General features: G+C 53.2%; 1 protein-coding gene across 3 annotated transcripts; it reads left to right on the top strand.

The window, feature by feature from the left end:
• SHF (Src homology 2 domain containing F) lies at nt 1-22,077 on the top strand. Of its 3 annotated transcripts, none has more exons than XM_064366010.1 (7): nt 1-61; nt 10,489-10,630; nt 13,902-14,108; nt 15,621-15,761; nt 17,024-17,195; nt 17,339-17,458; nt 21,158-21,948. In XM_064366010.1, exons 2-7 carry the CDS (start codon nt 10,597-10,599, stop codon nt 21,342-21,344), a joined length of 861 nt encoding a protein of 286 aa, XP_064222080.1. In that variant the 5' UTR covers nt 1-61; nt 10,489-10,596; the 3' UTR covers nt 21,345-21,948. The 3 variants fall into 3 exon arrangements, with proteins under 3 accessions (XP_064222080.1, XP_064222079.1, XP_021528811.2); XM_064366009.1 differs by lacking the exon at nt 1-61 and adding an exon at nt 1,077-1,589 and having other exon boundaries at nt 21,158-22,077; XM_021673136.2 differs by lacking the exons at nt 1-61; nt 15,621-15,761 and adding an exon at nt 1,077-1,589 and having other exon boundaries at nt 21,158-22,077.
• The last annotated feature ends 130 nt before the right edge of the window (nt 22,078-22,207 follow it).

Raw genomic sequence — 22,207 nt, 5'->3', positions numbered from 1 at the left:
CATAAGCCTAAGAGTGCCGAGACACTGAAGCAGCGGGGGTAAGGCGGTGGGGTAAGGTGAGGTAAGGCAGCTAATTTCCCAACAGAGCCAAAAGCAAATGGTGTTGGCTTCAGGGCTACAGCATTTATGGGGGAGGAACTGGCTTTATTTCTGAGACAAAAATGCCTAGCACTTGAGCATCCTAGCCTCGGGAGGATAAGGAGTTTGTGATAGACAACACTGGGACTGTTTCTAGACTTGATTTATTGACTTGTCTGTTTCCATTTTGTCACTCATCTAATTGACAATGAAGCCCGGGATGCGGCTGGAAGGGATTTCTGCGTGCGTGCGCATGCTACCGTCAGGGCCGGGTGGGCCCGCTGCGAGCAGGTGCTCCCGTGGGGGGTGGGGGTGGTGTTTGAGCGAAAGCTGTTTACCTGGGAGAAGGGCGTGTGTGGAAACGACACGAGAGAAGTAGGCGTCTCTAGGGAGTTGTTTGTATGTGATGTGAGATGTGTTTGCCTGGATTGGGAAGTAACTAGGTTCGGGTATGTGCAGTGCGTACGGTTGGATGGGAGGAGGTTGTGGGGTTCCCAAGGTTGCACGGGAGAAGGAGGCTTACAAACAGGTCTTACAGAACAGCCCCTTTTCTTGCCCTCCTAGATTTTCCTCCTAGATTATAGTTTCCCAGTTGCAAGATCCTGAGAGAAGGAAGGGGAGAGGCGGAAGGCGCCCTAGAGCCAGGAGTCTAGGGGCTCCCCTCTCTGCGTCTTGTTGGAGCTGGAAGCTGGGGAAAAGAACAGATGGGGATGTGTGCGCGCCCACAGGGGACCGCGTGGCGACACGTGGAGGATTCAATCTCAGTCTAGGAGTCGCATCCTCTGCCCCTGGGCCGCCCACTTTACTTCTGGCTGTTCCACACAGGCTGGAAGCCCTCGCCCGCTCTTCTCCTCAGCTGCGGGAGGAGGGAGACCCCGTTAGGGAGCGGAGCCCCGCCTCTCCCTTGTTACTGACGCGCCCCGCCCCCTCCCCGCCCGGCGGAGCCCCGCCCCCCTCCCCACCCCCGCCCCCCACCCGCCGCCGCGCTCCCCTCGCTCAGTCTGGCAGGCCCCATGTTACTGAGCGGAGCTCCTCCGGCGGGCTCCCGCCCGGGGCCACGGACGCAGGGGAGCGCTGGGGGCGGCCCAGGGGGGTCCCGCCGGGGCGCCGGGGGTGCGGGAGCAGGCCCGGGAGGGGGTGGCAGCGGCGGAGTAGCCAAGTGGCTCCGGGAGCACCTGGGCTTCCGCGGGGGGCTCGGCGGCGGAGGGGGCAGCAAGCCGGCGCCCCCGGAGCCTGACTACCGCCCCCCTGCCCCTTCTCCGGCCGCACCCCCCGCGCCGCCCCCAGACATCCTGGCCGCCTACAGGCTGCAGCGGGAGCGCGACTTCGAAGACCCCTACTCCGGGGGGTCGTCCGGTTCCGCCGCCCTCGCCGCCCCCGCCACCCCCGGCCCCACGCCGCCCCCGCGCCACGGCTCTCCCCCACACCGCCTTATTCGGGTCGAGACCCCTGGGCCCCCGGCGCCCCCTGCTGATGAGCGGATCTCTGGACCCCCCGCCAGCGGCGACAGGGTGAGTGCAGCGCCGGGCCGGGGTGTCGAGGAGGGGTGGCGGTCAGGGGTCTGGAGGTTGCGAGAGGGAGAAAGATGGCCTGGCCAGGGCCCTTTGGTGTCTCAACTCCTGGCAGACGCGAGCCCCTGACCCCGGGGCTCCGAGCCTTCACCCACCTTTGTTCAGATTCTCAGCTGACTAATCTGAGACGGAAGCCCCAAACTGTGCCCTTCTGCCCCATCTCCTGTAATGGCCCCAGGACTGGGGACCCTCCCCCTCCCGGTCTGGCTCTCCACTTCGCAGCCCCCTCCAGCCTGATCCTTGAGCCTTTTTCTAGCGGGAATTGAGGTGCACCTCCCAACCCCCACTGGTTGATGGCCTTTCTGCCCCTCTGGAAGCAACAGCTCACTGCCCTTTGATCCCTGACCCTTCCCCCAGGGCACAGCCAGCACAAAGCTCTACCCTCCTGCTGCCTCTCTGCCTCCTCCTCCTCTTCCTCCTCCCCTTTCTCCAGCCTTAGCATCCTTGCAGGTGCTGAAGCCCCAGAAAGGAGGTGAAGACGGGTTTCTCCTTGTGGACACAGCACGAGCTGGCCTTTGCCCTACCCAGTGGGACTGGCGCTGGATGGGCTGTTGTTCTCAGGAGGCCAAGACAGGCAGCTTACAGCTCTTGCCAAGGGGCTTCCTGGGGTCCAGGCCCACTCTTCCCTCCTTCCCTTGTCCTCTCAGGTATGAGGATAGTCAGTGCTCAGGACCTGTTGCCCACATGGGGCTAAGCAGCTGAGCCCATTTCTCCTCTCCTCCTAGCCTCCCTCTCCCCGGGTCCATTCTGAGGAAGGCTGGAGCCTTTCCTGGGTTTGCAGGCACCCGGATAGGGAGAACAGGACACCCACCATGGCTCAGGGCCCTGCCCTGACTCCTGTCAGCCTTATTCCTCCCTGGCAGAGTGAGAGCTGAAAGCCATCCCAGGCCCCTAAATTCTGTGATGATGACTCTGTGGGTTGCCTTGGCTCTGTGGTCCTTCTTCACTCACCCCAGGAGCTCACTTCTGGGGCCTACTCCCCTCTCCTCAGCAGAGAAGAACATTTTTATTTGATTGGAGTGCAAAGTTGCTGTCCGAATCCATTGGCTCCAGCATTGAGGCTTTTAGCTGAGAGCGCTGTTCTGCCAGATTTCCTGGATGAGAGAGATCTGTCAGGGTCGGAGCAGAAGCCTCAGGAATGCAAATTATTTTTCCTCTAGTTTTTGCCATGGGGCATGGCTGCCCATCCTGGGCCAGGATACTTATTCGGCAGAGGAAGGTTCAAGGGCACTTCTCTGAGGCTGTGTTCCTCTTCTTCTTGTCCCCTGCTATTGTGTGATGTGATGGAGGTGGTGACAGTGAGGCAGAGGAGAGGGCTAGGCCCTATTCTTCCCACTGACCAGTCAGGCTCCTCCTCTCTAACCACTGCCTATTTGGCACAGGCGACCTGGGCCTGAGCTGTCTTTGGCCCTTCTCCTCTCTGCAGTGGCTTGGATGAACTAACAGGCTGCCCACCAAGCCATGGGCTCCTCCAGGACACAGACCATGTCTTCTTGTGTCTCCCAAGTGCCTGACACAATGTTTGACATAAAGAAGGGTGCATAAATATGTCCTGAATGATGACTGTCCATTATCACGGTGGCCTGAGGGCCAGGGACTCCCCTAGTCATAGCTTCCCTGGCAGATTTTCCCAGACACCCCCATGGAAGGGGCTACACCCACACATTTCATGCAGAAACTCATAGCCTCTTCTGGCCAAGGGCCTCCATGCCTCAGCTTGGGTCAGCTCTGTAATCTGTGTGCTGTTCAGACTTGGGGGCCAAGAGATGTCTGACTCCTTTGTCAGCTACAAGGACAGGAATGAAATCTAGCAGGCTCTCCCAGGAGCCATACAATCTGGTTTTTTAAATGGGTGTGATGAGAAAGACCCAGGATGCCATCAGAGTTGGCCCGGGGCAGGGATGCTGTCTCTATGGGCCCTGACCTGGGGCCTCCCATCACTTAGGGAGAGCAGCTCCCCACCCAATTAGGGGAAGAGTTTGGGGTCTTAGTCTTCCCCTAGGAAAAGCTCAGACAAGGTGCCTGAGTCTCTTACCCTAAACCTAAGAGATGCTGCCCCTGGATGTGAGCTAGCGCTTGCCCCTGTGACCAGGTGGAGCTGGTGCTTATGTACTATGTGGTTGCTTTCTTCCTGTTTTCTGTTCGTCCTTCTCTTAGGCCTCTTGGCTTGCTTTGAGGTCTCTTCCTGACATAAGATGAGGCCTGGGAACAGTCATGGGCTTTGAGCTGGCCTATTCTCTCCTTCTCCTGGAGCCCAGTGGCTGGGGCTGGGGGAATCGGCCTCTGAGAAGCGGTGGGTCATGAGATTTGATGAAATGGGTGGAGGTGTTTCTATACAAGCCAGAGGGATTGAGCGGAAACCCAGTTAGTATGCGGGCAGGAGAGAACCAGGTCCTGGACAGTACCCTGAGAGGCCCAGGGGGCTCAGGACCATTAGTCTTCTCCCCATGCGGGGCTCTGGCTGCCAACCCACCCTGGGATCTACTGCTGTAGTTGGCAGGGGTGCAAGGGTGGCCATCTGGGCAGGCCTGGCAGGGCAGGTGTGGGAGCAGCAGGAGCTGCGCCCTGCAATGGGCAGGCAGGGCTTTGCCATCTGGCCAGAGGAAGAGCTTCCTCATGGTAATGGGCCCTCGTCTGGCCCCTAGGCCATGCTCTGGCAGTGGGACTAGAGAGTTGGGCCTTCCCTTGCTTTGCTCCCTTTTCTCAGATCTTTAGCAGGAAAAACCTGGTGTAATGAGGGAAGGGGATGGATATGGGAACGGGGCCCTGATTGGACGAAGCTCCGAGCTGCCTGTGACCATCTGTGCAGTGTGTCTTTTGCCTCCATCATGCCAAGATATGTGTGTGGGGCTGGGTGGGGAGGTAACATGGATAAGATGACAGTCAGGCACCCTGGATTAAAACCAGGACTCTAAGCTCATGGAGAGGCTTCTGGGCTTCATGAATCTCCAGGAACTGTGTGCAGATATTTCCTATTTTTCTGGGGAAGGGTATAGCTCTTAGATTCTCATAGGGGTTCACAGGCCCCAAAATATTAAAAACTTTAAAACATAGAGGTACCTCATAGATGATATCCACAGGACTTGGATCCTCCAGGCACAGATTTGGAAAGGAGGAAACAGACAGAGGTAGGAAGAGTAAAGTGAGGGATACAGTCAGGGCATCTGAAGTTGAAGGAGTCATTCCTGCCCTGAGGTTAGGAGGATCAGTAGGGGCTGCCAATAAATATAGGCCCATCCCTTAGCCAGTGTTCATTAAGTGTATGTCATTAGGCACTGAAAGGGACATAGCACCTTGTACTTGCCTTTTTGGAGTTTGTTCACTTGTTTGCCTTAACGTTCCTTCTTAAGACTTCCACAGAGTCTGGAGGTCCCATCTGCTTATCTTGCAGATGGAGATGGAGGGAGGAGGAGATTCTCGGGAAAGGAGGGAGGAGAATGGAGGAGTCCAGGTGAAGGAACTTTTGTAGACTGGTTAAACCTCTTAAGCTTCTGTGGCCCAGGCTGGCTATCTGTGCTGCCATGGCTGCTTTGGGGATGACTGAGGCCTACAGCTATGGGGGGATTGGACGGCAGGCCTGTCCACTCTACCCAGTGCCGTAACCCTATGCTGTGACACCAACTGTGTCTGGAAGACATCTGTGCTTCTTACCTTGGCCAGTGAGTGACTCATTGACAACTCAGCTCTGGCACTTTGCCTGTTGGGAACCAGGAACAGCTGGGACCCTGAGGACCGTGGATACGAGCTGCTGGCTAGGCTGAGCAAGCCCTGGCTGGGGCCCAGGCCTTGGAGGGTTACCTGCTGCCCATTCCATTGGCCCTCACCACAGAGGCAACATATTATGTGACAGCAAAAGTTGGGCCCAAACCCTGCATGCAGTGGGCCTGTGGGTGCCTCCAGAGCCTGCTGCCCAGTCTTAGGGCTTCACAGCTTGGAGCTTATTTTGTGTCTATAACGGTGGGCCTCCAGAAAGACTCAGAAATTTGGTCTTTTTGTCTTTAATAATACAGTGGCTAACATTTACTAAGTACCCACTTTGTGCCTGGTACCATTTTGAAGCAGCTGACATGTATTAGACCAGTTGATCCTTAAAACAATCCTGTGAAGAAGATTCTCCTACTATCCCCAGGTTATAAATGGGGAAACCAAAGCACAGGAATGTTGACTCACACTTGCAAGGTTTCTCAGCCAACAGGTAGTAGAGTGAGCCCAATGCCTGGACCCTCAGCACCTACCACCAGGTGCTTAGCAGGGAGGAGGTATTCACTAAGCCTTTGCTAATGAACAAGAGGAAGCAGACCCTTAGGAAAGGAATGAGGGATGTGTTCTATACTGAATTTACCACTTCCTGAATTCTAGGGACCACCACTTGTTACCCAGTCCCAAAGTGGTACCAGACACATCCAAGGGTTAGTAGGATGGACTGCATGTCTGTAATGTTTGACTGTTTTATAAACATGGCATTGCTCTTGTAATTAGAAAAGGGAAAGACATTTGTTTTATGTCAAGGGATTTCTCATATAAAATAGTATAAGGACATTCCAATAAGCAAACAATGGGTATAAAAAGTTTGATCTCGAGAAAGGTAAGTAATGTACAGTTCCCAAACTGTGACAGGTTAATAAGTTTTCAGTGACAAAGGGCTTCCATGGTTAAATACTTTGGGAGAATTACAGAATTAAACAAAATTAGACTGATTTCTTTGCTGCAGGACTCCTCAGATTTAAAGTGTATCTTAAATCTACAAATAGAGGAGAGAATATACTGCATTTCCCCAATTTTTGGAAAATCTGTGATCAGGCACTACAAGTCAGAAAGCTGGGGTCCCTGTCTTGTCTCTGCTGCTGACAAGCTGCATACCCTGGGCAAGCACCTGAACTCTGAGGCCTTAATATCTGAATATAAAAGATTATCCTCAGAGCTAACATTTATTCAGCACTGACTCCATGCCAGCCTCTGGGCTAAGAACTTTTACAAATTCATTTTCCTCTTCCCAACCCTATGATATGGGTACTATTACTGTCCTTTTTCTACAGATAGAAAGACAGAGGTCTGCAGATAAAAAGAGGTTTCCAGACACTCAATGTAAACTAAAGAAGCAGAGGAAAGGGGCAGTGGTAGACTTTGGGGACTTTGCAGAGCAAGGGCACATACTGTAACGTGTGCCCCTCTTGCTCCTCCTGGATCCGCATCCCCTGGAGCCCCGTGGTGAGGGTCAGGAATGTGTTACGTGGCCCAATTGCAGAGTGGAAGAGGAACCAGATGGCAGGCCTGCTAGCTACCACAGGAGAGGCTTGAGCAGGAAGGAGATTCAAAGTATGACAGCTGCTCTGGGAGGGGCACTGCCCAATTAGAACAGCAATAGCAGAGTCCTGGAGGCACCCTGCTGGGTGGCAGGAAGGAGCCGGACAGGGGATCCTCTGGTTAGTAGCTACTTTACCTACTAGTTTGGAAATCTTTCAGCATTTCAGCAGCATTCTGGCTGTATCAGAGGATGTGCCTAAATACCAGCTGTGTTTTTAGGTGTCTTCCCCAAAGGTCCTTTGAGGACAATTCCTGCCTTTGGCCCTTGAGCCAGAGTCTTTAATTTCTATTCAGATGTGGGTTCTGTTGAGAGCCTGATCCTGCAGCCATTAGAGGTCAGGGTGAATAGGGATATGAAAGGTGATGTCACTTCAGAAGATGGAGTCTGGAGAGGAGGCCTGTTGAGTGTCCATTAGTATATATTGAGTGCCTACTGTTTGCTGGCTTTGAGATTGATGCAGGATATAGCAGTGAGCACATCAGAGTGGGGCAAAGGGACCATAAACAAAATTATGGTAGGTCAAAGGGGTCGGAAGCCTATTGGGGCAGCTTCCTCCACTGAGCAGTTTATCCTGGGGACCTAGAAGCCACTGGGAAAGCAGGCCTGGGTTTTGCCCGGGATCTTCTGTGCCCAGGGTGGGTGCCTGTCCTGCCATCCTCCCCAGTTGGTATCTCTGCTGCTGCTCCCAACTCCCAGACCTGTGGGCGGCTCCTTTGGGCACTCCAGCCCAGGGCGTGGGGCCGGGGCTTCCTGGAGCTGGGTGTGGAGCCAGGAATGGAACAGAGGAGCCATTGAGCGGCCCGCAGAGTTGCCACCTGGATGCCCACGGGCACTGCAGGCTAGAGCTGAGGAGGCCCACGCCAGCCTGGGAGGGGTCGCGGCTCTGGGCATGGGCCCAGGACTTGGGTGGGAAGGGTGCTGCCTGCATGCTTGGTGAAGGAGACACAGGAGGGGCTCTATGGAGTGGAGGAGCAGGGGTTGGGGGGATATAAGGGGCTTGGACCAGGCACCTCTGCTGGCCGAGCAGCATGTGGTGACACAGCTTCCCTTGGAAAGACTGTCCCCTCAAAGGACCCCACCCTATCCAGATTTGTGTTTCCTCTCTTTCCTGAACAAACAGGGAAAATTACTTCCTTTGCCCATTTTTCTGTTTTATGTGAGTAGATTTAACATATTTGTGGAGAGCTTTCAGGAATTTAACAGTAAACATGGTTCCTGCCCTCAGGAAGCTCACAGTCTGCAGGAAGACATACAACAAAACAAATATTTACCATGCAGAGTGATAATAGCCCAGCACAGAGACGCCTCGCAGGCCCGGGGGGAGTACGGAAAGGCTTTCTGAAGAAATAATCTATAAGGGTTAGCTTGAGGAGGAAGGGGAAAGCTATCCAGGCAGAGGGAAAGCCTTTGAAGTAGAAAGAACATGCAGCTTTCTGGTAACAAAGTGATCCAAGGTGAGTAGAGAGAAAGAAAGTGGAAGCTTTCAAATCTCTTTAACTCCAGACTTTTTCCTGAAGCACTGGAGAGCCAATGCAAGGTTTAAGGATAAAGTGTTGGTTGATTCAGACACTGTTGAACAGCTGCCACAAGAGTGTGATGCTGGCTTCCGACTGACAGAATCACTGAAGGTGGGCTGACCACAGAGCCCCGCTGGTCAAGGGGGAGCACTGTGGGTGCCAGTTGGCCTGGGAGGAAGCAGCTTGGGCGGGTGGGGACGAGTGGATTTATTTTCTCTATTTCCTGAAGGAAGGAGGACTAAAGGTGAAGGGCTCCAAGGGGAGATAGGTGATGATCAAGGAGAAATATTTTTCTAGTGCCTACTGTATGCCAGGTGCTTACTGGAGCTGGAAAGACAAAAATGACAAAGAGCTCTCAGGTCTGGATAGGCCGGTGGTGATGATGGGATGATCTGAGGTGGTGGTTATCCCACAAGCAGGCAGAGATGAAAGGGAGGTGGTAAAGGAGCTGAGGCCTTGAATAGAACAAGGCGGGACCTGAAGACCCCAGATGAGATGATAGGAGCCATTGGGAGGTGCCTCAGAGGGAATAGCGGGGTTGAAGGAACATGCAGAAGGCATCTGCAGATGCCCTGACTGCAAATGGGTTATTATCACACTGCATGGTAAATATTTGTTCTGTTGCATATCTTCCTGCAGACTGTGAGCTTCCTGAGGGCAGGAACCATGTTAAATTCCTGAAAGCACTCTGTAAATACGTGTTAAGTCCATTCACATAAAACAGGAAGAATGGACAAAAGAAGTAATTTTCTTCATCTCTGCCTTGCTAGAGGTCTCCATTCCTAGATCCTAACCCAGAGCAGGCCAATCACCCCACCCAACCTGGGCCTCCACCCCAGCTGGCTCGCACAGCCCCGATCTGGCTCAGAACCAAAACCTAGACTGAGATTTAGTGAAAGGCAAGAATGGCCTCTTCCCATGCTGCAGGCCCTGGAGCCACCTCCTGTCATCATCGCCTGTCAACCCAGTGGTGCAGTGCTCCTGGGGTGCTGGCAGCCTTGGGTGGGCTGGGCTCGGTCTCTGCCTTAGCCAGCGCCCCACCAGGAGAAGCCCAAGCCCAGCTTAGAGAAAGGTTCTATTGTCCTCAGCTGCACCCCGCCCTGAGCACCTTAAGTACCTCTTTGGTGTGTGGTTTGCAGGCATAGAGGAGTGGCCGTGAGCCACTTGTGTGGGAGAAAGGGGCAGCGTGGGAAGTGAAGGGCCAAAGTGAAGCCTTCCCTGTCCCTGCTCTCCAGGAGCCATGGGGACTTCAGCACTTCAGGGCTGCCCCAAAGCCTGCTTCAACATTCTCTCTCCCGGGACAGCCAAGATGCCCCCTGGTGGCAGGCTGGCAGCCTCTTGCACAAAGGGCATGGGTTCCAGTCACCTGCTTCCTCCACTCATGCAGAACGGTCCTGGACATGTTCCCTAACTTCCCTGAGCCTCTGACTCCTTAAAATGGGGCCAGTAACACCCACATGACAGGGATGTTGTGCGGATCAATCAGCAGAACTGGAAAAGTGAGTACTCAGCCTTTCCTTTGATGGTCAACAGCTGTTTATTCATTCACCATCTGGAAGTGCCCTCATAGGCATGGACCATGCAAATCTCTGAGTTGTCTCACTATTCTTTGCTTGCTCTTTGAACTCTTCCAACATCTTTGTAACTGTTTCGCTGAATTAATTCTGTCTGTTGAGCCACCTGGTGTAGGCTCTGGTCCTGCTTGGACACTGACTTGAGGCAGGCCCTAAGGTCCAGTAGCCTCCTTCTGGCCATTTAGCCTAGGAGATGGCCTAGAGGCGCAAAATTAGTGGAAAAGAAAGATGTACCACTTGGTTGGCAGCCTAGTGGGGGAACCCTGCAAAGGAAGAGCCAGAGTTTGTCCCCATCCAAGCTCAGAGCCTGCCCTTAAGTACCTGGGGGTCTGGGTCTAAGGCAGCCTACTTGGGACTCTTGCTCCCATGGACAGAGCATCTGGGGAGAAGCAGAGTTGCCTCTCCACTGCCTGAAGCCCACTCTCTTCACTCTCCTCCCACAGCTAGCAATCCTGGAAGACTATGCGGACCCGTTTGATGTTCAGGAGACTGGCGAAGGCTCAGCAGGAGCTTCAGGAGCCCCAGAGAAGGTCCCTGAAAATGACGGCTACATGGAGCCCTATGAGGCCCAAAAGATGATGGCCGGTGAGTAAAAGGGGCAGGGGAGGTGCTCCCGGAGGCCTGGACTCTGCAGAACAGGCTTTGTGACCCACAAGTCTAAGGACAGATTCTTTGGTCCCTAGAAAATATGGAGAAAGTCTTTGCCAGGTCCTTGGGGAGGATGGTCACTGTCTTTCAGAGTCATTTTGGAGAAACACCTGTGAACTGTGAGATCTGAAGTGGTACAGGAGGCCACACAACTGGAGGTCAGATAGAAGCATTCAAGATAGAAAAGAAAAGAAAGTGGTGAGGGCTGGGAGGGTCAGGGATCCCAAAAAGAGGACCACTAGCCTTGGGAGGGGGATGAGTTTGAAATGAACCATCTTCATGACAATCGGAGAAAGATGCCTAGAAATATAGCTACAGTAGTGCCATGAGCCTGGGCAAGTAGTCCAAAGAGTGAGGCTAGGGAGAAATGAGTGAGACCTGGCCTTGGTAACAGAGGCTGAGAGACAGTCCAGGGGAAAGAGATTAAATAGAAGTGATCAGAGAGGACAGGGTGGGTCTGTCCAAGCTACGGCCCTGAGGCAGGGTGAGAGGAAGTTTGTTCAGGGGCAAATGATGTTAGTTCTGGGTGTGCATGGGAGCCTAAATGAGAGATTCCAAGCGGGGCAGGGCAGCGCTTCATAGGCTGGAATGAGGTATCTGGACTTGCTTCAGAATGGGCAGTGGAATCATGATAAATTCTTGAGCAAGAGAGGAATAGGATGAATATGGCATTTTAAGAGGATTACTGAGGCTTTGGTGTGCAGAATGGCCCGGAAGAATCAGGCGTTGGAAAGTTGGGTTAGCAGGATGTTGAAATTGTTGGGGTTTTAAGGGGCCAATAATTAACACCCCTGTCTTTCTCTCCTGAGCTTGGAAATAATTGAGAAATAAGATTAAGGAAATAGATAGGTGGAGAGGAAAATGTCAGCTTTATTACTGATAAAGTTGATTAGATAACATTACTTAAGTTCACCATAATGGGCTTCTTATGTGTCATCACGATGAGCTTCTTTTTTTTTTGAGACAGAGTTTCGATCTTGTTGTCCAAGCTGGAGTGCAATGGCACGGTCTCTGCTCACTGCAACCTCCACCTCCCGGGTTCAAGCGATTCTCTTGCCTCAGCCTCCTGAGTAGCTGGGACTACAGGCATGTGCCACCACTCCCGGCTAATTTTGTATTTTTAGTAGACACAGGGTTTCTCCGTCTTGGTCAGGCTGGTCTCCAATTCCTGACCTCAGGTGATCTGCCCACCTCGGCCTCCCAAAGTGATGGGATTACAGGCGTGACCCACTGCCCCCGACCTATAGCGGGCTTCTTAATACTTCACCACAGAATTAAATTTGCCCACTCAGGCTTGGACAACTCAGTAGGCCTAGTAGAGGAACTCTGCAAAGGAAGAGCCAGAACTTGTGCCCATCCAAGCTCAGAGCCTGCCCTTTGGTACCTGGGGCTCTGGGTCAATGCCAGCACAGGAGCAGGCCACTGACTGCATGAACCAGAATGCTCTTTCTCTTCAAGAGAAGGAGAGTGTGAATTCACTGGCCAACCCAATAAACTGCTCTTCCTACTTGGGAGAGGTAGTGAGAAAGTCAGAGAGTGGTCAGGAATATCCCAGGAATATTAATCTGTGTCGCCCTTGGAAACATGAACCTGCAGAATGGAGGTTCACCCTAGCAGTAATTTACATACAGAAAGATGACGGTGAAGGTCATCAGGTATTGGCAAAGAACAGATGGGATCTGAAGAATGAAGGAGGGCCAGGTCCAAGGAGAACAGTAGTAGACAGAAATGGAGAAGGTGAGAAGCTGACTACCCCATTTAGGCCAGAGGGTATGGATCCCCAGGAGGCCCATGAATGCCCTAAAATTATACGTGAAAATATAGGAGCACATTTTTCTGGGGAGTAGCTCCATAGCTTTTATCATATTTTCACTGAGGTCAATGATCCCAATAAGAGAACCACTAGCTTTGGAGAAGGTGATAACTTTGAAACTATGAAATGTCAAAGTGGAAGGTCCTTATGGCAATGGACACACATGGCTGGAAATACAGATGTAGTGAGTGCCATGAGGCTGGGTCATGGCATTAGGATAGGGAATTAGGATAGGGAGAAATGCATAAGACCCAGTCTTGGGGAACAGAGGCCAAGAGAGGATCTAGGGAGAGGCCAAATGGGGGTGATCAGAAAGAAAGTCTTTGCCAGGTCCTTGAGGAGGATGATCACTGCCTTTCCAACAGTCATTTTGGAGAAGCAGCTGTGACTTGTGTGACCTGAAGTGGCACAGGAGGCCACACAACTGAAGGTCAGATATTAGCATTCAAGATAGTCAGGAAGGACAAGATAATAGTGAGGGCTGGGTCAGTGATCCCAAAAAGAGAACCAATTAGCTTTGGAGAAGGTGATGAGTTTGAAACCACGGAATGTCAAAGTGAAAGGTCTTTATGACGATGAATGTGACTTGGCAAAGGGAAAGTTTCAAGGAGGGGGTGGTCCACAGTGTCTGGGCAGCAAAGAAGAATTCTGTGATTGTGAAATATCTTTTGTGGGCCGGGCGCCGTGGCTCATGCCTGTAATCCCAGCACTTTGGGAGGCCGAGACAGGTGGATCACCTGAGGTCAGGAGTTCAAGACCAGTCTGGCCAACATGGTGAAACCCTATCTCTACAAAAATACAAAAATTAGCCAGGTATGATGGCAGGTGCCTGTAATCCCAGCTACTTGGGAGGCTAAGGTGGGAGAATTGCTTGAAACCGGGAGGCTGTGGTTGCAGTGAGCTGAGATTGTGCCATTGCACTCCAGCCTGGGCAACAGAGCGAGACTCTGTCTCAAAAAAAAAAAAAAAAAGACATCATTTGAGACAGAAGGAAACAAATGGAACTTGGCAGCAGGGAGGAGGTGGACAAGGGCAGGATCATGCCTCACTTTCCTAAACTCATAAACTTTAGCCACCCAGGCCTTGCTGGCTATCGTAGGATCCTTTTCCTATCTTTCGCTTTGGTGCCCACCTGCCTTCTTCAGGTCACTTACTTTTTTTTTTTCTTTCTTTTAAATCCTGAAACATCTGAATCTCAGGGTCCCTTACTTTTAGAGAGCCAGAAGTGTTTTGAGGGTGAGGAACCCAGGGTGCGTGGCTGCTGAGCTCCCCCCTAGAGCCAGGGTGCCTCCTCTGAAGGAGGCCTGGTTTGTTGCTGAGAAGCACTGCGGGAGGAGGGGAGCCAGACAGCGCGGGCTGAGCCCTCACCTCTCCCTTCCTGTCCTGCCCTGGCAGAGATCCGGGGCTCCAAGGAGACAGCAGCTCAGCCCTTGCCTCTGTATGACACACCATATGAGCCAGAGGAGGATGGGGCCACCCCGGAGGGTGAGGGGGCCCCCTGGCCCCGGGAGTCTCGCCTGCCAGAGGATGATGAGAGGCCCCCGGAGGAGTACGACCAGCCCTGGGAGTGGAAGAAGGAGCGGATTTCCAAAGCCTTTGCAGGTGAGTTCTGGTGGAGAGGGCAGGTCAGCTGGGGCTTCTGAGCAGCTTTCCATGCTCAGGAGAATGAAAGGAATGGACTCCAGGAGCCCAGGGAGGCCCAGGATCAGGACTCAAGGGAAATGTAGTTGAGTTCTGTACCACAGAGGGTGGGCTTGGCAGTGTGGACACAGTGCTGTGTGCAGGGTCAAGGAGTGGCTGCAGAAGAAGGATGAAGGCATTTCCCTACATCACCACCTCTTGGAAGCTAAAAGGCTTAGACTACTTCTATCTTTTGGGAACTGGGTATATTTAAAAATAAAGAAATTCCAAAACAGACTTATGAAACTCGTGGCATGTGTTAAAATACTTAACATTTAACAAAAGAAGGCACTTACTTCAAACAATGAAAACAGCTATGGGTGTAACCTGAATTCTAGGGCTCTCCCTCCCAGTGGTAGGGCCCTGCCAGACCAGGGGTATCTGGCCCCAAGGAGATTTCTGAGGAGCAGAGTGAGGCTATGAGAAATTCCTTAATTGTCAAATGAAGATCAGGTTTCTTCTGTTCCCGCCACACTGTTGTCCATCTCAAGTCCAAGTCTACCTTGGAAAAGTGCATGTTAGCGGTCTGAGGTGGGTGGAGAAGGAGCCTGGAGTAGAGAGAGGGCTTTTGCTCCTGGGTCCTTGAGTCAAGGAGAACACAAAGGGCTCAAATGCCATTCGACTTCACTCCTGCCCCCATATGCCTCTCTGCCCTGCTTGGGCAAGGGGCTTATCTTGAAGCTGGACCCAGCCCTCTTCTGCCCTCCCCACCGTAGCAGCCAGACTGGGAAACCACAGGATTCTAGTATTTTTCCTGTAAAGTGTATACTATCGAGGATAGGCCATTTATCTCCAGAAGTCTCTTTGGAGAATCAATATTGTTTGGATTGCTTAATGGGAAAATCTATGCTCGCCATTAGGAAACCTCGTTAGCAGTCCAGCAGCCGCCAGTGGCATCACTCTTCTCAAGATGGGGGGATTAAATTTCACTAAAACATCTGCCCCCAAGTCTGAGTAATTCTGACAACCTGAGGTGAGGTTGGCTCATTCTTGCTGCCTGTGAGTTCCCAGGCTGTGGGGAAAAAGAGAAAGGGAGGCAAGGCTGTGGGTGCCAGGAGGCTGTGGAAACCCAGGCAGGGTGCTGGGAGGTACTGGTGACTCTTAGTCCTGCATTTCCTCTGTTCCTGGTACCTTTGGGCCCTGGAGGCTTGTGAGAGGTCAAATGAAGGGGACCCATGGGCTGGCAGAGCAAGACCCTGCATCCTGCTGCTTGTCACCCGAGCCTCCCACCCTCTGACCCTGCCAGCCTGGTGTGGTCAATATTGGCTCCACCCAGCCCTTGAGTCCCTTCCCAAAAGCCTCTGCCTCTGCCCCTCCTCCTTTCTAGGCTGTCCTGTGTCCTGGCTCTGGGTTTTGGTGTCTCAACCTCTGCCTCTTTCTGTCTCTGTCTCTGTCACTGTCTGTCTCTCTTCTCACTTCTGCTGCTGGCTCCAGTTGACATTAAGGTCATCAAAGACCTACCTTGGCCTCCACCTGTGGGACAGCTGGATAGCAGCCCCTCCCTGCCTGACGGGGACAGGGACATCTCCGATCCATCCTCGCCCCTCCCAGAGCCCAGCCTGGAGGACAGCAGCGGTGGGTCCTGGGGGACTTCTGGCCAGGGTGACATGTCCTCAACCCTCCAAGCTCTTCAGGTTGGGTTGGAGGAGCTGACAGGTGGGGCAGGGTTTGGAGACCCCAGGAAAAATCTCATTTGGGAAGAAGAAGGAAAAGACAAAATGAACATTCCTCCCTTCCTCACAGCTGTGGGGACGATGTCTCCTATGATGGCCCCTTTCTAATGTGTTCCTCACCATGCTGCAAAAGTCTACCATTTTAAATTCACTTTGGGGAGAGCTTTGCTTGACCGATCCTTTAGCAATGCGAATACTCCTGAGGTGGGGGTGGGACAGGCACAGGAAGTGTGGAACTCCTTGGCACAAAGGAGGTGATCTGACCATTGCCTCTGGTGACTGAAAGACAGTAAGGTTTGAAAGTGCTACAAGGAGAGAAAAAGAGCCCAAATGAGGAGAAAGAAGGCACTTAATTCTTCCTCTATGTTCAGTTCTGCCCAGAATGGGCACCCAAGTGTGTGTGTACACAGGCATGAGCATTTGTATGTACATTGGTGCCTGAATGTTGTATTTTTAAATACAAGATGAAGGAGGGTGTTTGTCACATACGTGCATGTGCATGCATGTGTGCCTGTGGCCGTGGGACCTGCGGGGGCTCAGCCTTCCCTTATGTAGGCTCAGCTGTCAGGCTTCCCTGGTCTGGGAGGGCAGGGCTACCACCTCTGGGCCTCTGTGGGTTGGGGAGGGGAGCCAGTGGGCAGCAATGTTGAGGGTGGGGGAGGGGCTGGCTGGCTGGCAGCTTTGGGCGGGATTAGCCTGTCAGGATGGCACCAAGGGGAATCAGATAATTGTTCTCAGATCAATAAGTCATTTCTACAGAATGGCTTGGCAGGGTGATTTGGAGAACAGTAATGAACTCTGAGGAGGAGAAAGAAACAATATTATCAGCGCTGAAGCCACCCTGAAAGGATGGACTGGGGGAAGGCAGTCAGCTGCTCTGGAGGGAGAAGCTTGCATGGTTACTGGGGTTGCTCCTCTGCCATCTCCTCACAGTGTGGGGACTTTGAGGCTCCATGTGGCACAGAAGGCTGGGCCCACCCCCACCAAGGGATGGACCCAGGGTTATGTCCCCAGAGCCATTCAGGCCCTTGAGCATGAGCTGCTCTCCTAGGACATTCCTTTGATCCTTTTTGGGGCTGGAGGAAGTTGGGCACTGGCTATTCAATAGGGACCTCTGAGGAGCTTTAGGGTCCTCAGAGTGCATGACTGATATATTCCCCACAGCCCAGTTTGAAGGATCGGAGAAGAACTGCCTGTCACCTGGCCAGGAGGAGAAGGGGCGGCTACCTCCCCGACTCTCTGCAGGGAACCCCAAGTCAGCCAAGCCCCTAAGCGTGGAGCCCAGCAGCCCCCTGGGGGAGTGGACAGATCCAGCACTGCCTCTGGAAAACCAGGTGTGAGTGTCTGTGTCCAGCTGGGGACTCCCTCCCTGCTCCTTCCCTCCTGGCACTGGCGTCCCTCAGGGGACACCCACAATGGGTGGGCCTGGACGGCGAGGGACCCAGCAGAGATGCCCCCCTTCCTCTCTCTTATCCTCAGCTGGTATCATGGGGCCATCAGCCGAACCGACGCCGAGAACCTGCTCCGGCTATGCAAAGAGGCCAGCTACCTGGTGCGAAACAGTGAGACCAGCAAGAATGACTTCTCCCTCTCCCTCAAGTGAGTGGGGACAGTTGTGGGTTCAGGGACAGCCAGCAGGGTGGAAGGGGACTCCAGTATTCCCCTCATGCCCAGCCAAGCTGGGGAGGTCCCCATCTCCCATAAACAATCCCCAGGCACTGGTGATCTGAGACTCAGCCCCTGCTCTCAAGGAGCTCAGAGTCCATTGGGAGAAATAGTTGATCCACAGTGTCCAGCTCAGAAGGGTTCTGTTCTAGCTATATGGCCGGGGCCCCCTTAACCTTTCTAGGCCTCAGTTTCCTTACTAATGAAGTAGATGGGGGATAATATAGGGAAAGATTAGATGAAATAATGCATGGGAAGTGCTTAGGATAATGCTGAGGGCTCAATAAAATTATCACTGTCATCATTATTAATGGAAGCCCAAGATGTTCTAGAAGCATAGACAAGGAGATAGGAGCTTTGCCTGAGGGAGTCTGTAGGGTAAGATGGGGGGCTGAGTCCTGGAAGGAGGGCAGGGCAGTGGACACAGCTATTCCTGTTTACTCTGAGGAAGTGAATGTGTGTGTGTGTTTGGGGATGGGGGTGTCTCAGCTTTTGGGTCCTGGAAGAGGTAGGGGAGACAGGGCCCTCCCTTCCCATCAGCTTTCCTCCCAGGAGCAGTCAATCAGCCTCCCAGACTCCCTGGTAGCATGGCCTGCCCTGCCCTGGACAACCAGGAGTTCTGCCTGATAGACCCTGCACCCCATGTTAGGAAGCCATTGGGGTGGTAAGTTCATTTGCCTCCTGCCATCACTAGTAGGACACCTGCATCACTTTCTACGGCCATCAAAGTACAAGTATTCAAACAAAGCCAATCTATGGAAATTTGGAGCTACTAAACCAGACATATTTGGTGGATAATTATTTAACTTCACTAAAAGATAACAGAAAAAGTGGTGGGCGTGGTGGCTTACACCTGTAATCCCAGCACTTTGGGAGGCTGAGGCAGATGGATCACCTGAGGTCAAGAGTTCAAGACCAGCCTGACCAAAATGGTGAAACATCCGTCTCTACCAAAAATACAAAAATTAGCTGGGCTTGGTGGTGAGCACCTGTAATCCCAGCTATTCAGGAGGCTGAGACAGGAGAATCGCTTGAACCCAGGAGGCGGAGGTTGCAGTGAGTGGAGAGCGTGCCATTACACTCCAGCCTGAGTGACAGAGCAAGACTCTGTCTCAAAAAAAAAGAAAAGAAAAGAAAAGTGCCAAAGTGCCAGACTATAGTCAGGTAACCTGAGTTCTATTCTTGGATTTGATAAACTAGCTATGTGATCCTAGGGAAATCAATATCTCCAAGCCTTGGTTTCTACCTTTGCCAAATGAGTTGGTAGATACTGCTTTTTTCCAGCTGTCATACCCTAGGAGTCTTTGAATTACAAAGTCAAAGGAGCATTTTCCAGAAAAGTTTTTGTCAAAAATTTGATTTACATAACCTCAGAAATGTGTATTGCTTTAAAAATTATAGTTAAAGTTCATGGAGCATACCAAGTAGCCTATATACCATTTCTAAACCGACTATTCCCCTGCAAGATAGATCTCCTTTTTAGAGACAGAAAATAAATTCAAAGAGGTTTGTTACTTGCCCAAGGCCACCAGGTAATAAAGTCTCCAAAACAGGATTTGAACCCAGCTCTGACTCCACAAACCATGGTATTCCAGGGGTCCACCAGTGCCATATTGTTTGGTACTGGCCAAGGTAAGGAGAGATGCCAGGGGTTTGGCTTCCAGAGTGGAGCCCTTCGGGCCTGCCTTAGCCTGGGAGGTAAAATGGCAAGGCAGGCTTGGAGGCCTGGAGACCCGCTCCTGCCCCTGGCTGTCCTGGCTCTGCATCTGTCTGCCAGAGCCTTGTTTGCATATAAATAGCTTCTCTGAAATAGAATTACGGTTTCTCTTTTCTCTCTAATGGAGGAGCTTTCACTGGTAATTAAACAACTTCCTCCAAAAGCCTTGCCGGCCTGGTCCTGCAGCCCAGCTGGTCCTAACCCCAGTCCCCTGAGGGTCTGGCAAGGGCTTTGCTGTGTCCTGATGGACCCTTGGGACTTTGTCCCAGGAGGTGGGAAAGCACAGCCATCCCCTCCCCAGGAGGTTGGTTATCCAGATGGAAGCTGAGCTCTCTGACCACTTGTCCTTCTTAGCCAGATCTCTCTTTCAAGAAGATACAATGTGCAGCTTTGAGGAGAGATGATTCCCGAGGTGGACTAAGGGGAAGGGGTCAGCCCCAGCTGAGAAGAGTTGAAGGAAAGCAGGGCCCATGCTGCTGCCCACAGCCTTGGGCCTGACAGGGACACTGCCTCCCTTCTCCATCACCCACAGGGACTGTTTGCCTCAGGCCCTTGGCTCCTTTCCTCAAGGACCTGTGCTGTCACCATCAGCCCCAGTTATCTCAGACCTACAGATGCCCCCCCACCCCACCCCCACCCCACCCTGAGACACCCAGCCCTGGGGCCCCAGGCCTTTTCCCAGCAGCCTGCTAGGGGAGGCAGAGGGATGGAATTGGGGGTCTGGTTTTTTTCCTCCCATCTCACCTCTCTTCAGCCTCCCCACTCTGATTTCTCATTTGTGGGCCTGGTGAAATGGGTCCAGGCAAAGCCTTTGTACCCAGGCCAGGGGAGGTGAGTGCTGAGGATTGCCAGCCTCACCTCTCTAGGGGGTGGGCCTCAGGATGGAGGCGGCCCCCTCACTGGTTCTACTTTTCACACTAACCTCTAAGCCCTATCCTTGTCCCCAAGTAGGCTCTGATCAGCAGTATACAACACTTAGGCTTCAGGGCTTCCCAAAACATTCCTTGCCTGTGCATGGGCTTCAGACCTGAGGCCTGACTGACCAATCCTGTGGTAGTTTAGACCTAAATGTTCTTGGTAGAGGTCTCTCCCCGATTCCTTCTCATGGGCCAAGGGTGCCTGGATATTTAGGAGTTAGCCAGAGTTCTGAGTATTGGGGTCCTTGTCTTGAGGGCAGGGCCAGGCACTAATACTGATTTATTGGGCCTGGTAGGGAGATGGGAGATGCAGGAGCATGTCCCCTCTGAGCAAGGGTATGAAGTCATTGCAGGCTGAAGGGCCTGATAGATGAGCTGGGGCTTGGTCCAAGACCCAGAGAGCAAGAGAGTGAAGGGATATCCCCAGGAGGAGGCAGCTGAGCATCCCCAGATTTTGTGGGGACTTCCAGACCAGCTTCCCCTTCCTCCTAGTCTTTAGAAGGGAGAACCCCAACCAAGGCTAGCTTTGTTGTCATATCTGTCCACCGACCCTCCTGCCAGGGGCATATTTTATTCCACAGGAGTCATCAGGAGCCCCTCACAGGTGTCCTACCCTACAGCTCACGAAGGGTAAAGTTAAACTGGCCCTGACCACAGAGGCTGGAGGGCCAGGGTGCCTGGATCGGGTTGGCCAGCAGGGGTTGGGGGTGGTGCTGGTCACTGAGTTTCCACCTGCACACACATGGAATACTGAGTATACACACATTCTTGGCACATCTTGTGCTCTTACCACAAAGCCAATGCCCAATGCTACCTACTCACACTACCACCACCACCACCCCTGCTTTCTGGATTGACCTCCACCTTCCCTAATCTCTCAATTCTCAACTGGCTTTGGAACCACCACATTTGCGGTAGGGTTGGGGAGGGTTACTGGATGGCTGGTTGGGGGACTGAGAAGAGCCCCCACTCACCAAGGTCTCCTCTCCTCTTTCCCAGGAGCAGCCAGGGCTTCATGCACATGAAGCTGTCCCGGACCAAGGAACACAAATATGTGCTAGGCCAGAACAGCCCGCCCTTCAGCAGCGTCCCTGAAATTGTGCACCACTATGCCAGCCGCAAGCTACCCATTAAGGGGGCCGAACACATGTCTCTGCTCTACCCTGTGGCCATCCGGACTCTTTAGATGTGAAGCCAGGGCACTGTGATAGACCTGCACCCAGCCCTGTGCCCATCACCTGGCTGAGGGCCATGGCTCTTCCCAGGGACATGATCTCTGAAATTTTTCTTCTCTTGGGATCTAGTAGAAGCTGAAGATTCCTTAATTTATTCTAAAGGGAAAGGGCTTCTGGGTCCTTGGAGTAAGGGGTTGTCTGGAGCTGGGGATAGATAAACTCTGGAGAGAAAGGATAGCCCCTGGAAGAACGGGGTTCCAGAGCTGCTGGGGTCCTAGGGAGTTTCATATTGGCAGCTCGGGCTCCTTTCCGACCATAGGGCAGAGGTGGCGACCTCCACCACCACCACCACCCTTCCCCACTGGGTCTGTGCGAGGTGGAGCGGAATTCGGCCCCATGGGGCACCTGACCATCTCTGCCTCCGTCCCCGCCTTCCACCCCACACCGCTGGAGGGCTCGGCCCAGAGTCTGGTACCAGGTTTGGGGAAGGTAGGCCCCTGGGAAGCAGCCGGCTTTTGGGGGATGGGGAGAGGAGGGGAGGGGCTCGGGCAGAGGGAACTGTGCAGTCCCTAGGCCGCCCAGGCTCCGGGCCAGAGGCAATAAATAAACCCGATCCTGCCGGGCACCGCCGCGCCCGCGCCTCCGGCGCCGTCCCCGGGCTGACCGGGGAGGGAGCGGAGAAGCGAGCTCAGATTCTGCTTATAAATCAGCTCTGGAGCAGACACAGCCCGGCTGTGAAAAGCACTTTCGAAGCATCAAGTTCCTTTCTTTGCCAAGATGTCAAAACATCTCGCCGCCCCCGCCCCGGCTGGGAGCATCCGAGGCCCGCTGGCCGCACGACGCCCCCACCCCGCGGCGCGCGGCTTCCTCGGAG

The sequence above is a fragment of the Aotus nancymaae genome, unplaced genomic scaffold (genome assembly GCF_030222135.1).
Source record: "Aotus nancymaae isolate 86718 unplaced genomic scaffold, 86718_ANA_hifiasm-v0.15.2.pri h1tg000062l, whole genome shotgun sequence".
NCBI lineage: Eukaryota > Metazoa > Chordata > Mammalia > Primates > Aotidae > Aotus > Aotus nancymaae.
This window is presented reverse-complemented; position numbering and strand designations above follow the sequence as displayed.

Excerpts from the sequence above, each read along its gene's own strand:
- SHF (XM_064366009.1), top strand. The coding sequence starts at position 1,092 with ATGTTACTGAGCGGAGCTCCTCCGGCGGGCTCCCGCCCGGGGCCACGG. Across the intron at positions 10,631-13,901 it reads GGCCCAAAAGATGATGGCCG|AGATCCGGGGCTCCAAGGAG; the intron begins GTGAGTAAAAGG and ends CTGCCCTGGCAG. Across the intron at positions 17,459-21,157 it reads GACTTCTCCCTCTCCCTCAA|GAGCAGCCAGGGCTTCATGC; the intron begins GTGAGTGGGGAC and ends CCTCTTTCCCAG.